At 44.0% G+C, this 18561-nt stretch overlaps 1 protein-coding gene across 4 annotated transcripts in view; it reads right to left on the bottom strand.

The window, feature by feature from the left end:
* Nucleotides 1-1340: 1340 nt before the first annotated feature.
* Nucleotides 1341-18561, bottom strand: part of CASP7 (caspase 7) — a 49271-nt gene continuing 32050 nt past the window's right edge. For all 4 annotated transcript variants that reach the window (XM_007964119.3, XM_007964117.3, XM_007964118.3 and 1 more), the window contains exons 3-7: nt 8162-8298; nt 7552-7680; nt 6706-6881; nt 5891-6020; nt 1341-2946 (exon numbers count right to left, since the gene is read on the bottom strand). In XM_007964119.3, the coding sequence (XP_007962310.1) occupies nt 2717-2946; nt 5891-6020; nt 6706-6881; nt 7552-7680; nt 8162-8298 (802 nt within the window). In that variant the 3' untranslated portion in view covers nt 1341-2716. The remainder of the gene's footprint in view (nt 2947-5890; nt 6021-6705; nt 6882-7551; nt 7681-8161; nt 8299-18561) is intronic.

The following is an 18561-nucleotide window of genomic DNA, read 5'->3' as shown; positions in this document are numbered from 1 at the left end:
CAGGCATGAGCCACCGTGCCTGACCCGATAACTAAAAACTTAAATAACCTAATGGCACCTTGAGGAAAATGAAAATCCAAACAGAAATCCAGCTTTGAGCTCATAAAGCCAGTGGGAATGCTGCAGTCTGCACTGTCTTCCCATAGGACAAGGGCAGCGCCCTGTCTGATACTCCTGCGAGGAGGAACTGGGGTTCTGAACAACGATGAGAATTGGGATGGTATATTCATCAGGACTGAGCTCTCCTTTAGGGTAACTTGTCATCAGAATTTTGGAATATAAAAAGTCTGGAAAGTTTAGAATGAAGGTGGTATGACCGAACACATTTCCCAAGTTGAACTCAGATTTCTGATCTCAATAAATAAGTGTCTGCCCATGGAAGTATTCAAGGACTAAGACTTTATTAAAAGTCTAAGGGATGAAAGGTAATATTCATTATCTGTAAGCTATAACTTCCCAGAAAATTCAGGAAAAATTAATCCTGATACTTGGGAGCATTTCTAATGAAGGTTACAAGGCAAATAACTAGATTGTATGGTGTTACTGCAAATTGCAATGTGCTTAGGCCCTTTGATTTCTGTGATAGAGACCTTTATTAGATAGCTTATTTTCCAAAGAACAGCCTGAGAATTCTGGGAATAGCAGTGTGGATGCTTGTTATGATCTCCAATTTTGAACATTTGGAATATTTTAGATGGCAGGAAACCAGGGACAAGTCTAATAAACGCACCCAAAATTAGTTTTCTTATTTGAAAGAAGATACTTTTATGTTATCTGATTTTACTGCCAAAATTAATAAATGGCAGCCCATCACAAACATCTTTCTAAGTTGATTAACCCTTTATGTGACGAGTCCTGGCTTCCCAAGTAATTACTTACTTATTAGTGTACTAACTTCAAAAACATTATATATTATGTGTTGAGGTCAAGTCAATAGGGTCAATTCTTCTTCTTCTTCTTCTTCTTTTTTTTTTTTTTGAGACAGAGTCTCACTCTGTCGCCTAGACTGGAGTGCAGTGGCTCGACCTTGGCTCACTGCAACCTCCACTTCCTGGGTTCAAGCGATTATCCTGCCTCAGCCTCCTGAGTAGCTGGGACTACAGGTGCCCACCACCATACCCAGCTAATTTTTTTGTATTTTTAGTAGAAGTGGGGTTTCATCATGTGGGCCAGGCTGGTCTCGAACTCCTGACCTCAAATGATCCACCCACCTCGGCCTCCTAAAGTGCTAGGATTACAGGCGTGAGCCACTGCGCCCAGCCAATAGGGTCAATTCTTATCCTGTTTTCTCATTTCTCCATCGTCATAAATAACTTCAAAAGGAAAGCAAACCGGACAGGTTAGGAATTAAGCAACCACATTTTTAATCAATACATATGAACATTTGTTTGTTAACCAGATACTATTAGGCAGAAAAAAACAGTCATTTATCAAGAATTCAAAAGATAACCCACCACCTTGAAAATAAAGTGCCAAAAATCTTTGCCATAAATTCTTCCTCACTTATAGAACTAAAAGTAACAAATATTTACTCAAAATAAGGCTTGGAATTATCTAAAAAGTTCCAGATATATTTTAAAGCTATAACAGATTTTGCACATAAAGCCAAAACAGATTGTTTTACACATACATAGACTATCTGACAACCCAATGAATAAATGATTGAATGGATGAATTGCTGAGCATTAGTAATTACTTATGTTCACATTATGGGCGAGGCTTACATCCATTTCTTGTTCTTCTCCTGCCTCACTGTCCCTTGCTCTTCCAAGGCCCTTGGTAAGGTGGCTTCCAGGTAGGCCTGGGTGGTAAGGTGCTGGTGGAAGATGTGAGGGCAGGAGACGTGAGACCAAGGTATTCTCTGTATCTGACTCAGTTCAATCCTTCTCAGGCAGTGGCTTTGTCCTTGTCATGGCTCCACTTTCCACAATCCATTAGTGGTCCTACTAGGCAGCCCCCACCATGGTTCCAGCTCCTCTGGATGATCCGACTACTAGACTCAGGAAACCAAACCTCTTCCCATTATCGTCATAGCCCTGGGTGTGTTAACAGCTTCTTGCTATTTGGCTTCTCTTTTATCATCTATGTAAGTCAATTTCCTGTATTAAATTCCCTCTGTTGAAACACCTAGAATGGTTTCTGTTTTCCAGATGGGATCCTGATGGATACATATCAGAATCATTTAGCTTTTTCTCCTCTTATCTGGAAATTTTTGCATGAAAATCTGCCCTAAGCCAGTGAAAAATCATTCAAATCACACTCAATACTCACATTCTGCAATAATGGTCAGTAAATATCCCCTTGGCTGTGTTTTGTCAAACATTGGGATTCTCTTTGCCAAGTGCAAACATGACTCTGCCTACCACTGTTACCACCAATTACAGAGGACACAGCCACAAGCTTTCTCCAGAGGTCACTTTTGTTGCATGTATTAAGTCTAATAACAAGGTAAAAGACATACAAAGAGAAAATTAATCTTAAGAGAAAGTTACACAGTTACCAAATGAATAACATTATTTAAAAAGTCTCTGAAAATTCAGAGAACAAAAGACAGCACCAGAAAGTTTCTTCCCTGTTGAATCAATACATTTTCCCGAAATGAAAATTCTGGAGAATTTCTGAATACTTCAAGAGCATCAAAAAAAAAAAAAAAAAAAAATCTGATTCATTAATGAGTGATCCATTGCTTCTCAGCTAGAATGCACCCCTGATATGGCTAATGACTGAAGTAGAGTTCCTTGGTGAGCATAGAGACCACACAGGGGATCTGCTTCTTCTCATGGAAGCGTGGGTCATCAGACTGAGACTCAAAGTGTCTGGCGACTCTGTCATTCACCCTGGTGAGGATCTGCATGATCTCCAGGTCTTTCCCGTGCTCCTCCAGGATGGAGCAGAGGGCTTGCACAAACCAGGAGCCTCTTCCTGGGCTCCTCCACGAGTAATAGCCTTCAACAGGAAAGAAAGGAGATAATCAAATCAGCTAATTCTGACAGTTGCTCCACTCACCAATGAGACTGACTCTACGGGGCTTTTACACCTGCTTTTCAGAAATGATTTCACTCTACTCTGCACACAAGTCATTAATGAGAATTATGCTGGTGTGCTCAGAGAGCAAACATCTGAGATTTAGAGGGTTGGCATGAAGATGCTAGAAAATGCTTTGGGTATTTCAGTACGGAAATCCTATGTCAGACAACATCACTAAGGGCCAGCCTTGGTGGATGGAGCCAGGGTACTCTCCTGTGTTAGCCTGATGGAGGTACCCACCTGATAAATATCAGATACGTGGGTGTGAAACAGATCCGCACATGCAGACTTCCAAAGGAAATGCTGGAGGTCTATTCCACAACTCTGGAACTCCTCACTACCCTTTGGGGGTCAGTGCTACTTTCTAATCCAAATCTACTACAGAAGGAATTTGCAGGGAACCTTGAAGAATTCTGAGATGTGTTCCTGCTGCTGGGGTACATGGGAGTAGAGTTGGACCTTGCTGAAGAAATCTAGAGGCACGAGGAAGCTGAATGCCCAACTGTCTGAGGGGCAGGGCCAGGAGAGCCTGATGCCCTGGGAGGACAAATCTCATCCTATAACTCCCTAACCTAAAACAGTTTGCTTGCACCACTTTATCTGGGTAAAGTTCAGGCTGCTTGACACAGCACACAGGGCCCACCATGACAGGGCCACTTGCCTACCTGTCCTGGTTTGATCCTGGCCGTGCCCTGTCACATCCAATGCTATGGACTGAACTATGTCTTCCCAAAATTCATTTATCGAAGCTGCACCCCATAACGTGACTATGTTTAGAGGCAGGGTCTTTATGGAGGTAATTAAAGCCCGATGAGGTCACTAGGGTAGGGCTCTGATCCAAGGGGATTGGTGTCCTTATAAGAAGAGACACAAGAGACCTCACTCATTCTTGCTCTCAATCTCTGCCATATGAGGCTATAGCAAGAAGGTGACCATTTATGAGCTAGAAAGGGAGCCCTCACCAGAAAGTGACTTAGTCGACACCTTGATGTAGGACTTCCCAGCCTCCCTAACTTAGAGAAATAAATGTCTGTTGTTTAAGCCACCTTGTCTAAGGTATTTTGCTATAGCAGCCCAAGAAGACTGATATACCCTGCGATCCAGCCCCGAGTTTTACCAAATGCACTGGGCTATCCGGCCCCTCAGTACTCTGTCGACAAGCCCTTCTCTTACCCATGTCGTTTGGAATTTTAGGCTCAGTTACAGCAGCAGCTTTTTTTTTTTTTTTTTTTTTTTTGAGACAGAGGCTCACTCTGTCTCCCAGGCTGGAGTGCAGTGGCACGATCTCGGCTCACCGCAAGCTCCGCCTCCCAGGTTCATGCCATTCTCCTGCCTCAGCCTCCCGAGTAGCTGGGATTACAGGTGCCCGCCACCTTGCCCCGCTATTTTTTTTTTTTTTTTTGTATTTTTAGTAGAGATGGGGTTTTGCCATGTTAGCCAGGATGGTCTCAATCTCCTGACCTTGTGATCCGCCTGCCTCGGCCTCCCAAAGTGCTGGGATTACAGGCGTGAGCCACAGCGCCCGGCCCAGCAGCTCCTTTTTAATATAGCTTTTCTCATCTGCCTCCTTGCTCAGAGCACCTACAACTCTACCACTGGGTTTGTTTACACAGACATATGCCCCCATTACACCTCCTCCCCCTCAGGAGCAGAAAGACCAAATTATTTTCTATCTTATGCCATCCTTAAAAACTTGTGAAGTTATCGCTCTCACAAAATCCCATCTGTAGATCCTGCCAGAGCTGGTTTTCCAAACACATCAACCTATTTACTGTAACCAGTACCCTGTGCCAAATACTTGATACAACTACTATTATAGCTGGGAAAATTCTAACTTAGTGCTGGTTTGTACCCAAAACAAAGGAAGGACTTTCATTGAACAGACTCAGTCAAATGAGGTGCTCAGTAAATAGTGAGGAGGCGTGCCCATTGCTGGCATTTTCTGGTACCTGTGTACAGGCTGCAGTGTAAAGGAACCTCGGCTGAGCCACAGCTCTACTGTGCACTGAAATCTCTACCTGACCTTAGGCATATCACTTAGGTTCATCCAAACTAAAAATTATTTTATTTTATCTGTAAAATCAGGACAGGAATAACACTTTTCCTAAATACTTATGGTATTACTGTATATGAGAAAAAATACATGCAAGACACTCTATATTGTAAAGTACTATAGAAATGTGTGTCCTCATTATTTCCAAAATACTACTACTAATAAATGAATAAATCATTTATTTATGAATCATTCATTCATTAATGAATGAGTAAATCATTCATTCATTTATTTATGAATGAATAAATCGGCTTTCCTGGAGAGAAAAGTGAATGCATTTCTGTGGTAGGCAGAATAATGGTGCCCAAAGATGTCCATGCCCTAACCCTGGAACCTATGAACATGAAACCTGATGTGGAAAAAAGGACTTTGCAGATGTGGTTGAGGGTATTGAACTGACATGGGGAGATGAGCCTGGAGTATCCAGGTGGGTCCCATCTAATCACAGGCATCCTTTCTCAGCTGTGGTCAGAAAGCGAGCACTGTAACGACAGAAGGCTCAGAGAGATGAAAAGGTGCTGGCTTTGAAGATGAACGAAGGGGCCACAGCCAAGGCATGCAGGCGGTTCTAACACGCCACATAAAGGCTGGGAAATGGATTTTCCCTTGAGCCTCCAGAAGGAATGCAGCCTGACAACCTGTTTTGGAGTTCTGACCTCCAGAACGGCAAGATAATACATTTGTGTATTTTAAGCCACTGTGTTTGTAGTAATGCACTACTGCAGCAAGAGGAAACGAATACTGCCCCCAAGTCTGTGTTTTGATGACGGAATGGACTAAAGTATGCTTGGCAGACAATGGACGTGATACCTGGAACCGTGGAATAGGCGAACAGGAAGTCAGCTTCCACTGGGATCTTATATCGAGGATTAGCATCTGTGTCATTGATGGGCCCCGAGTCAGCCTGGATGCCATCATCGAGCTCTGTCCCTCGGCAAGCCTAAGTATCAAAGTAGACATCATTCCATGCAGTTGGGAGCAGAAATGTATGTCCTGTTCACTGCTGTGTCCCAATACCTAGAACTGTGTCTGGCATACTTAGGAGCTCAATGATAATGATAATGTGATGAACAGATAAATGAATGAATGTGTGTCAAATTACTAAGCAAAGCAAATAAAAGTATTGCAATGTCTTAAAGAAACCTTCATAATTTGTGGCTGGGTATGGAGGCTCACACCTGTAATCCCAGCACTTTGGGAGCCTGAGGTGGGTGGATCACTTGAGGTCAGGAGTTCGAGACCAGCCTGGTCAACATGGCGAAACTCCATCTCTTCTGAAAATACAAAAATTAGCCAGGCATGGTGGTGCGTGCCTGTAATCTCAGCTACTCAGGAGGCTGAGGCAGGAGAATCGCCTGAACCTGGAAGGTGGAGGTTGCAGTGTGCCGAGATCACGCCACTACACTCCAGCCTGGGTGACAGAGCGAGATTCCATCTCAAAAAAAAAAAGAAACTTTCATAATTTGTGATCTAGTGGAAACACATATGCTAACCATTCAGAGATAGAAAAATTAAACCCTAATTTGAATACGGAAACAGCATTTGGATTTGTAAAAATGATGCCATCCCTGTCACTCTATCATCTTTTCCCATTTTCAAGTGTAGTGGCATTGAAGAGAGGTTACCTGAATGAAGAAGAGTTTGGGTTTCTCTAAAAGGGTTTTGCATCTGTCCCCCCTAAAATGGGCTGTCAAATCCTTTATTGGTGTGACACCATCTTTCCCATAAATTAAATTTTCTTCTCCGTGGCTTAAGAGGATGCAGGCGAAGCAGGCGGCATTTGTATGGTCCTCTTCAGAAGCTGCAAGCAAACAATACGAACATTGAAGAGTTAAGGTGTAAGTTCTGGGGGGCCTCAGATGCAGCATTTCCAGAGGCAGCCTGGCAGCTGCCTCTGACTACTAGAGGGGTACAAGGGAGGGGAGGGGAGGAGCTGGGGACTGGGCTCCTTTCAAAGGATCAGACTTACCTAAGAAGTTAAGAGAGAGGGATAGGTACAATGTATGGGGGCTGATGGGTGTGGCCCTGCTGTTGGCTAGTTTTGTGACATCAGGAGTGTTACTGAATCATTTTGTGCCTTGGTTTCCTTATCTGTACATTGAAACATAATAAGCATCATGCAAGTATTTGTTAAAGAGAATAAAATATTATACTAAGTGCAATAAGCCAGTCACTAAAGGGCAAGCACTGCATGATTCCACTTTCAGGAGGTACCTTGAGTAGTCAAGATCACAGAGAGAATATAGAACGGTGGTTGCCAGGGGCTGGAGGAAAGGGGAAAATAGCCAGTTAGTGTTTAACAGAGATAAAGTTTCAGTTATGGAAGATGAAAGAACGCCTGGAGATGGATGGTGGTGATGGTAACACAACCATGTGAATGTTGTTCTGATCTATACATTTAAAAATGGTTACAATGGTAAAAAAAAGTTCTGGGATTGCAAATGTGAGTCACCACTCCTGGCAGCGCTTACCTTTTTTAAGCAGATCTTGCATCTTTGCACAAGAGCAGTCATTATGGACTATCACGTCAAAACCCAGACTTCGGAAGCACTTGAAGAGCGCCTCGGCATCTTTGTCTGTTCCGTTTCGAACACCCATACCTGTGGGAATCAAGTAACGAGTCCACAGGTGAGCATCCCCTGGCTGAATACCACATGCGGGTACCAGTGGGCCGGGCGCTAAATGTACTGGCGCCAGCTGCAGCAGAAACACTCCAAGTATATACAGTGCCTTGCAAGGCCACAATTTAAATGAACTGAAGCAAACTCAAAGGGGAGGCTAACAGTGCAGGCTGCCACAACAGGTGAGCCTCCTGGTAACACTCAGCTCCCATCAAAGCCAAGGCTCTCCTGGATTCTCAGCCCTTTGGTGAAAGCCCCGCATCAGCTAATACATGTGGTGGGACCTTAGACTGAACGTTCTCCATTTCCACATAACCCTTTCCCCTGGATACAGCAACCCCGCCTTCAGAGGGGCTGTCTGCCACAGTAGGGGGGTGCAGCATTTATCCCATAAATGTCTGATACAAATAGGAGAAGATGAAAGGGAACCAGAAAGATTAACCCACGCCCACATACCTACCTGTCACTTTATCAAAGTTCTTGTTGTTGATTATGATGCATTTGCCCATCTTCTCAAAATTCATGTTGTACTGATACGTAGGCACTCGGTCCCGGGTGGTCTGGATGGATCGCCCTGAGACCTTTTTCTTCTTCTTACTGGGGAAATATAAAGTTCCATAGTCAGGGGCTGTGGAGGTGCGTATAGTAACGCCTCTTCATTTTACTACCAGCGTGAAAGGGGGGATGCCTAAGAAAACTGCAATATCCTTGAAGAAAAGACCTGGCGTGGACAGACGGCTCTGTTTAATTGTCTTGTTTAAGTGGAACAGGGTCCCCTGGCAAATTTTATTAGATGCCAGAGAAATGCAAATTAAAATCACAATGTGATACCAGTACAAGCTGACCAGAATGGCTACAGTGTAAAAGACGCAAAATGTTCAGCCCCCTGGATTAACAAACATCGCTGGTGGGAACCTACTTTGTACACCCATCGTGGAAAACCGGCAGAATTTACTAAAATAGAATGTATACATAACCTATGCCAGAGCAACTCCCCTGGGAAAAGCAAACACGTTCACCAAGATGGGTCCACGCATATCACAGCAATACCATTCAGCGATGGCCTCCAACAGAAAATAATCCGTATGTCCATTCGCAGTCAAATGTACACATTGTTGAATGTTCATCTAATGAAATACTACACGAGAAGGAACAAACCACCGCAATGTGAAGCAATGTGAATAAACCTCACAAATATAACACTGAGCGAAAGAACTGACATACAAAAGGGTATATACAAAGTTAAAAAGAACAAAACTAACAGCTAGGATCAGAAATCTGGAGATGGTTTTCCCCACGGTGGAGATCAGAGACCAGATGGACACGGGGTCTTTCTTGAGGGTGAGTCATATTTTGTTTCTTGGTATGGGTGCTGGTTACACGTGTGTTTCTGTTGGTGAAAATTTATCAGTATGTGCACACTCTATGTGGATGTTATGTTTTAATAACATTTACATTAAAAGGGGGAAAAAGGCACAGAAGGATCACAACAAAAAAGTAGGCTCTTTCCAATCTCCAGACAACTGGTGGTCCAGTTTGCCAAAAGTCTGGCAGGTAGGCACTGTGGTGGGGCATGAGGCACCACGGAGCGGGCAGAGGGACACATTTCCAATGAGGGTGGGAAGCCATCTTGCCAGCCATCCATCCAATGTGAGCTCCAGGAGGAAGACATTTCTCTGTTCCGAAAATCACTGAATCCCCAATAGGGAGAACAATGCCCAGCATATAAGTTGCTCAATAAATATTTGTTATATAAATGAATGAATAGAATCATATCCACTTCATTTGACAGATATGGAAACTGAGGTCCACAGGGAGACAGGGTTGTCCCAGGTCACCCAGCTGGTGATGGGCAGGTCCAAGTCCGCAACCCTGTCCCCCGGAGTATTTGCTAGAATGATCTGCCTGCCCTTCTCCCATGGAGCCTAGCCAGAGTTAGAAGCAGCAAAATAAAAGTCAAAACCCAGCTTGTTACCTGACAAACATGGGGTCAAGGGTACTGCACTTGAGTTGTCATGGACTTCTATGGTTGGAGTTTCTCAGAATCTCTGAAGGGACACGGCCTTCCCCCTCTCCGCCCCCACTCCTATCTTACTCCAAATTACAGATGAGCTCTGTATGTCTAAGCTGCAGATGCTGTATTGTTGTTTTTCCCCTTGAACATGACTTTATCCTCCACTTTCGGAAAGTCAAATTTCTTCCATGTGGCCATTTTACTTTTAAAAGAGAAATGGTCCTGAATCTGTTTTGTGTTCTCTGGGCTCCTCCGCTGTTTTGTGTTCCGTCTGGTTTACAGGGTGATGCTGGGTTTTCTTCACATTTCCTTCCACAAAGAAGCAACACAAAAGAGCACTGGACTTGGGGCTAGTCGGAGCTCTGCGTCCACCCGCCCACGTGACCTGATCCAGTGAGTTGTTACCCTTTGCAGAGCACCAGCTTCCTCTCATGGAACGCAGTCAGTTGCATGCAGTAGGTGAAGCATTTCATGATCATCACAAAATTAGATGGGAGGTGCAATGGCAGCAGGTACTTCCTGTGATGTCTCCCCACCTCCTGCCCCTTGGAGATATGTCAGCAAAGGGAGTTTCTGCACTGTTCAAGGACACATTATTCAGGCAGCAATAGGATTTCCTTATTGCCACCCTGTTAATGACTGCTATTGACAGCATTCTCTGTACTTTTTAAAATATGTGTGCACAGCTTTTCAAACACACAAAATCTCTGGTCTTTGATAGGCGCCTCAGAGGTAGGTAGAGGGGGGATAATCATGCCCATTTTACAAGTAACAATAATAATTAACATTTGTCAGTGCTTACTAGGGGCCTGGATATTGTTAAAACTCTCATCTGCATGTCCTCACTGAATTCTGATAGCAACTCAAAGAGGGAGGCAGATATCATCGTAACCCCCTTTAAGGATGAGCTGCGGAGGCTTGGGGTAGGGAAGTAACTAGCTCACGGTTGTGAGGGGGCACAGCAAGTCCAAATCCAGGCAGTTGGCCATGGATTCAAAGAATTAAAATTGTTATAAAATCTCCATACTGCTCAAAGCAATCTACAGATTCCATGCAATCCCTATCAAAATACCAATGACATTCTTCAACAGATAGAAGAAAAAATTCTAAAATTTATATGAAACCGCAAAAGACCTAGAATAGCCAAAGCCATCCTGAGCAAAAGGAACAAAACTGGATAAATCACATTACCTGACTTCAGATTATAGTACAAAGCTATACTAACGAAAACAGCATGGGACTTGCATAAAAACAGACACACAGAATAATGGAAAAAAAAAGAGAAAATCCAGAAATGAATCTATGCATTTACAGTAAACTCATTTTCAACAAAGGGGCTAAGAACATACATTGGGGTAAGGAAAACGTCTTCAATAAATGGTGCTGGGAAAACTAGATAACCATATGCAAAAGAATGAAACTGGACCCCTAACTATTGCCATATACAAAAATTAAATCAAAATGGATGAAAGATTTAAAGTTAAGACCTGAAACTATGAAACTACTGGAAGAAAATGTTGGGGAAACTCTCCAGGACATTGGTCTGGGCAAAGATGTCTTGAGTAAGACCTCAAAAGCAGAGGCAACCAATGCAAAAATAGTACATAAGTCCAAAAGAAGTATATTTACGTAGCTATTTCTTATTAGTACCTGCCACCTATGGGCCAGGAGCTTTATAAAATCACTGCATGTTCTCACAGCCATGCTGCCTTTGTGTAGATAAGAAAATTCAAGTTCAGAGTTGGTATGTGATTCCTAGTGATCTGACCCCAAAGGGTGTACTTTCTCTACTAGACTATTTTTTCTTTGAACAAACACTGTTTTTGATACTAAAATTCAGGACAGGACTTACTCATCTTCCAGGTTACTTTTGTGGAGGGTGGAATATAATCTGTGACCTTTCCGAAATTAGGTCTCCTGGCCCAGTTAACCCCTCTACCAAGGTAGTTTCAGGGTGGGCTTCAACCAGTGCTCTCCACAACCCGTCAGAAAATACTGGAATGGGATAAAAGAAAAGAACACTGAACAGGTAGAGTTTTTATTTATTTATTTATTTTTGAGATGGAGTCTCTCTCTGTCACTCAGGCTGGAGTGCAGTGGCACGATCTCAGCTCACTGTGACCTCCTCCTCCCAGGTTCAAGCCATTCTCATGCTCAGCCTCCTGAGTAGCTGTGATTACAGGCGTGCATTACCACACCCAGCTAATTTTTGTATTTTTAGTAGACATGGTTTCACCATGTTGCCCAGGCTGGTCTTGAACTCCTGACCTCAGGCGATCCACCCGCCTTGCCCTCCCAAAGTATTGGGATTATAGGTGTGAGCCACTGTGTCTGGCCTAAAGTAGGTTCTTAACATGTCAACTGAATTTCAGAGCAAACTTCCTGGGTCCTGCAGCTAATTTAAGGCCATTCAAAGATCCTAAGAGTAGCATGAAGTCTAGCAGGTTGGAAGTCACAGTTTATGCACTGAAATCCTTTCAGAGATAAAGTCCTACTTCTTTCTTCTGTGGTATGGATCTCAATGATGATATCAAAGTAAAAAACAAGCTGGGATTTTTTTTAAAGCTGTCATTAGCTCATCCTCAGTGATGAGCAAAACAAAACTAGCAAGCATCCTTTATGAGAAAAACAGAATTAGATATGTGAAAAATAAAAGGATTCTGGTTCTATCAGAATAAAATTTGGAAAATTAAGTGGTTACATAAAAAGAACACAACAGAAGAAGAAAGATAAACACTTTAAGAAAACACTGTCCATGGTTATGAAAAGTACCTTAAAATTGAATATGAAATATGGTCCTCAGTCCTGGTAAATATCTCAAAAGGGTGATACCTAGCCTGCCCCTAAATTGAACTCCTATTTTTCAAAATGAACTTAATATCTGCTTCCTCCTTCTGGATTTGAGTCTGCCAATATTAATTTCTCCTTCTAAGCAAAAGAACTTAGCTAGTCTGCCCCTAAAATGAACTCTTATTTTTCAAAATGAACTTGGTATCTGCTTCCTCTTTCTGGATTTGAGTCAGTCAATATTAATTTTTCCTTCTAACCAGAATAGCTTTTTGTTAAACCCACATCTTCCCAGACCACAGATGTGTGTTTGTGAGTGACTATCAATTCAACCCCATTGAATTCATCTTCCTAAGAAGAGCTGGCTTTGGGAAAACTCCGTCCATAGCTTAACTTTGAAGAAGCAAACCCTGATGATTAGATTAAAGCATGTAACTGGAGACAAAGAAAAGGTGCAAATGATTGTCTAGAAGGCATCAGGAGGAAAGCATCAGAAAAAAAGGGGGAGAGGGACGAAAAGTCCACTGCTTATAGATATATTCGGCAAGAATGAGAGTCTAAGAGATTAGGTTTCCACCTAAGAGCTGTGTTGTTTTAGGGTACCTTCTTTCCCGGGGATTATATCCCTTTCACCCCCATTCTCCCTTTGAGGTTACAATGAGAGCCACCATATTGGTAGAAAGTGATTTGCCATCCGGCCCACTTGACCCTGCAGCCACCACTGATTGGTCCAGGGGGCACCTGATCCCCAGGCTGGGCCAATCAGCCCTCTTCCCTGGGAATTTGAGAACTGAAATTGAGAAAATGGGTCAGTCTCTGTCAAGGTGATTAAAATGAGAGTTGGTGGCTGCCATGTTTTAACCATGTGGCCTGAGGAGGCAAGAGGACAGACTGGCAAAGATTGGGCAGAACAAAGCCAATGGATAAGAGAAATGTGGGGATGGAGGAGGAGAGTGGGTAATGTTCACTCAAGATTCCTGTGAGCCTGAGTGTTCCTTTAAAAAGAGAAATCAGCGCGGCACGGTGGCTATGTCTGTATTCCCAGCACTTTGGGAGGCTAAGGCGGGCAGATCACCTGAGGTCGGGAGTTCAAGACCAGCCTGGCCAACGTGGTGAAACCCTGTCTCTACAAAATACAAAAATTAGCTAGGCATGGTGGCATGTGCCTGTAATCCCAAGCTACTAGGGAGGCTGAGGCAGAAGAATCACTTGAACCCGGGAGGCGGAGGTTGCAGTGAGCCGAGATCATGCCTTTGCACTCCAGCCTGGGTGACAGAGCAAGACTCTGTCTAGAAAAAAAAAAAAAAAGAGAAACCAGATCCCACCATCACCACTTAAAGCCCTCCCAGGGCTCCCTGTGAAACTCTGTTCCAGGGTTTCAGAAGCCTTCAGGGTGTCCCTGCTGGCCTGTTGGCCCCAGTTCTGGTGCAGCTCTCCCCTGCACAGCTCAGATCTGCTTGCGGAGGATCACAAGGCATGGCAGGACCCAGGGCACCCACAATGGTTCCTACCCAGTGGAGCTGGCCACTGTCCCTTGTTTCTGCACACAACAACCCTAGTTCATTGGGCATCATGCTGCTTGCTCCCTCAGGCCAGGACCCTGGAAGGCTCAAGCTACATCATCTTCTGACCTGATGTCCACCATTGCCTCCTAACTGGCTTCTCTCCAAAATGAGCTTTTAAAAATGGTAAGGCCAGGTGTGGTGGCTCATACCTGTAATCCCAGCACTTTCCAAGGCCAGCGTGGGCAGATCACGAGGCCAGAAGTTCGAACAACCTGGGTGACATGGAGAAACTTGGTCTCCACAAAAAATACAAATAAATAAATAAAGCCAGGCATGGTGGTGCACGCCTATAGTCCCAGCTTCTTGGGAGGCTGAGGTGGGAGGATCACTTGAGCCTGGGAGGCAGAGGCTGCAGTGAGCCGAGATCGCACCACTGCACTCCAGCCTTGGCAACAGAGACCCTGTACTTAAAAAAAAAAAAAAAAGATAAATCCAGTCAGATTAGTTCCTTGCCCAGAGCCATCCAGTGGTTTCCTCATATGTGGGGAAGGAACTCCAGGGTCCTGACCACAGCCCGCAGGGCCGACATGAGTTACTACCCTTATTATATCCACTTTTTCCTTCCCACTCCTGCCTCAGGCTCCGGAGTAGCTGGGATTACAGGTGCACACCACCATGCCCGGTAATTTTTTTTTGTATTTTTAGTAGAGATGGGGTTTCACCATGTTGGGTAGGTTGGTCTCAAACTCCTAACCTCAGGTAATCTGCCCGCCTCGGCCTCCCAAAGTGCTGGGATTACAGGCGTGAACCACCGCACCGGCCCCTGCTTTAACTTTTAAATTCATCACCTGATCTCAAATTAGAGCTATATTGTCTCCTGCTAGAGTATAAACTCTATGAGGGCAGGACCTGGACTACTTCACTGCAGTTCCCCAGCTTCTACAACAGTGCCCAACACATAGCAGGTGCCCAACAGTGTTTTGTGAATGAGTGAAGAGCGTTTCCTGCTGAAGACACACCACAGTCAGAGGCCCTGGGCCACCTCCAGTTTAGGTGGAGATCAGCTAAATGGAGCTGCCATCCTGCCTGGTGACCAGCAGGACATGTCAGGGGCAGGTGAGGGAGGGGCACACTGGTACCCGCACTTCCATTTTACCAGTTCTTGTTGCAAGGCTGCCGCAGAGACACTCATTAGGTACAGTCTCATTAGGCTCAAAGTTCACATATAGGAAGAGAACAGATTTCTGAGAGGGAGTTGATTCAGGGCAGCCGCTTCCTGCTGATTCTGCAGGAATGCAGGACAACTCTTTTGCTCGAGTATTTCTTTCAGGTGGGAGACCTAATACTACGTGGAAACATTTTTGGAGTAATAAGTTTTCTTCCCTCATTTCCTCCGACTCTCCCATTTCCAATGTTGAACCTTCATAGCACACCTCAATTACAAGAGCTATCTGGCAGACATAAGCTTATTCAATTAGTCACGCGCTCCCACAATAACCAGGTTGGATCATAAAGGGAGGGTTCTTTAATCAAAATCACATAGTACTGTAAACAAGAATGAGGAAGCTCTTTATGTTCTGATGCAGGACAATTTCCAATAACTCATGTTAAGTGCAGAACAAAACCAAAGTGCAGAACAATGGCAACAGTGTGCTACCTTTTGAAAAAAACTGAGAAGAAAAGAAAATATGTTTAGATTTGCTTGTATCTGCATAAAGAGACACTGGAAGGATGGTGCAGAAGATAAACCCATGGATTCAGCGGCTAGACTGCATGGATTTGAATCCCTGTTCTACCGCATAGCTGTGTGACTGTGGGCAAGTTACTTAACCTCTCTGTGCTTGTGCTTCCTCATTTGTTAAAAGGACAAAATAACAGCATCTAGCTCAGAGCTTGTAAACAAGTTAATATTCACAAAGCATTTAGAACAGTGTGTGTCCTGTTTTAAGTGGTAAATAAACATTATGATTATTACTGTTACTGATACAGGAGATAGAAATGATTTAGGCAGATAGTAAGAGTATAAGAGTCCTCCACAGAATTTCCCTTTTAACAAAAAGCAGCCCCCAAATCATTTCTTTTTTTTCTTTTTTTTTTTAACAAAGAGCAGCCTCAAAAATCGAGCTGCAGACACAGATAAGCAAGCTAGAAGCTTGCACGGGTGAACACCAGCAGCTGTGCCAATAGAAAAGGGCTACTTAAGGGCCAGGTATGTTTAACAGGGAGACTCCATCTTCCCTTCTCTTTGTCACCATGTGTACAGTAAGGAAACAGGTAACATGGCACTGGCCAGGTGGAGAACCAGCTGCATAATAAAAGATGAGGGTGGGGTGGTCAGCTTTTTCATGCCCTATGCAAATGGCACACCTGGTCCAACTAATCTTTTGCACCCTATGTAAATCAGCCATCACCTCTTCAAGCTCATCTATGAAACTCCTTGCATTCCACTGCAGAACCAGCAACCCATTTCTCTTGGACCCCTCTCTCTGCAGCAGAGAGAGCTCTTCTCTTTCTTTTGCTTATTAAACTTCCACTCTGAACCTCAGTATTTGTGTGTCTGTGTCCTAGTTTTCCGTGGCCGTGAGACAACAAATCTTGGGTATTTACTTCTGACAATGACGCTGGTTCATTATGATGTCTGTCTTTCCGAGTAGTTATCTGTGTTACAGGGAGCTGGGAGCAGACAGCAAGCAAAAGTGGAAAGAACTCTGACTGTGTAACCTTTTTATTACACGCAAATAAGTTATTCAAAACGCTAAACTAATAATTACCATTTAATAGTTAAAAGTCACTTGCTTGCTACAAATGGATTTCAAGATCTGGCTTATTCTAAAGATCACTGGATTCATAATTTTTTGTGCTAATTGAGAGGGCTCCCTAGACGCCCCATTTTTCTATTTTTCACTGTGACTTTATCCATCTGCCTAGTCTTCTAAACTTCTTACTCCTCTGTGTCAGCACTAACAACAAGATTAAATACATAATGTCACTTTTTCATCATTTACCACTTTACATATATTATCTCATTTAATCTTCTATGAGGTATTAACTCCATTTCACAGAGAGATGAAATCAGCTTGTCCAAAATTACAAAGCTAGAGAGGAATAGAGCCTAGATTCATTCCGAGGTATAACACTAAGTCTCCTATTCCAGAGTTTCTCATCTTTGTTAAAATTCGGATTCCTATGCTTTGCTCTAGACCTACAGAATGAGTCTCAGGTCAGGCGTGGGCGTTCTCCTGGGACGATCTCCAGTAAGTAGCTTTAAGCACAGAACAAAAGCAACGTGCAGAACACGGGCAGCAGCAGAGGGTCTGAGCATCTCGGACCCTCTGAAGCTTGAGGGTCAAGACAAAAGCCTGTCTGTCCACTGCATGGGCCCTCTTGGCTCTGACCTTTCATTGCTGTCTCTGATCTTGTTTCAAGCCCCTTGCCTACTTCCAGAGCCCGAGGAAGCGGAGAAGTTGATGGAAGATGTTGGCCTCGCATTCCTGCATGGTGCCGACGTGCACTCCCGTGTGGGGCGGAGAACACCAGCTCATTCCACTGTATCGAACGCCTCTCCAGCTGTGCACAGCCTTTTGGCTCCTTGGTTCCTGGACAGAAGATGGAACCTGACATACCTCAGGAAGCACAGACTCTGGAAGGTGCCCCTCTGCAGCATTGAGGGTGTATTTAGGGCCACGGGGGCAATTTACAACTCTCCATGAAACCTGCAAGGTCTCCTAGCAGTGACTGCTGAGCTGAACGTTAAACTGAAATTCCTTTAATGCCACCACCAAAATCCTTCCAGGAAATGCCCCAGCAGGCAGTGTCATCCTTGGAGTCTCCTTCCTTTGTAACAAACTGTGTAGAGTCCCCGGGGCAGCCTGGGTGTGAGCAGTAATTCACTCTCAGCACAGTCAGAGGACGCATGCTTTGTAATCCCAGTCCTAGCAGCGAATAGAGTTACTGTCTGTTTGGAAATCAGCTGCTGGAACCGAGCAGATCATCAGATAAACAACAGCTACTGGACAGCAGAAAGGGCCTCAAGGGCTCCCAGGAGACTGCGCTAATTAATTAGCCAATGGCACAAAGAAGACAACAGTCCAGAGCTCAGCCCAGCAGGTTCTCCCAGGGGTGGGAGCTGGGGAGGGAATAAGAAAGAAAATAAAATGCTCTCAAAGGTTCAGATTAGAAACTTCTTCAGCTGGCGATCATCCCCAAGGACATGATTTTCTAAAAGTGGCTGTTCTTGTTTCTCCAGGTTCCTAGGACCTCACAACAGAAGATGTTGAAGCATGTGAGAACTGGTGTACCCTGTCAAAAGGGGAGGCAGGAGGAAAAGGCCGCTGAGATTCTTTCAAGTCCAGATCAATGGGAATAAGTCCTTCTTCGGAAGCTGATGAACGATACAAACGGTGGAGGAACCACTTCAGATATTTTTTGAGTCACCACGAAGAAGTATGAGTATTTTTATAGGCTTATGCTTTACAAATTGAATTAACAATCATTATCCCACTGATTCTGCAAAGTGCAGATGAGAGGCAAAGAAAGATAAGGCAAATAAAACTG

The sequence above is a fragment of the Chlorocebus sabaeus genome, chromosome 9, assembly GCF_047675955.1.
Source record: "Chlorocebus sabaeus isolate Y175 chromosome 9, mChlSab1.0.hap1, whole genome shotgun sequence".
NCBI lineage: Eukaryota > Metazoa > Chordata > Mammalia > Primates > Cercopithecidae > Chlorocebus > Chlorocebus sabaeus.
This window is presented reverse-complemented; position numbering and strand designations above follow the sequence as displayed.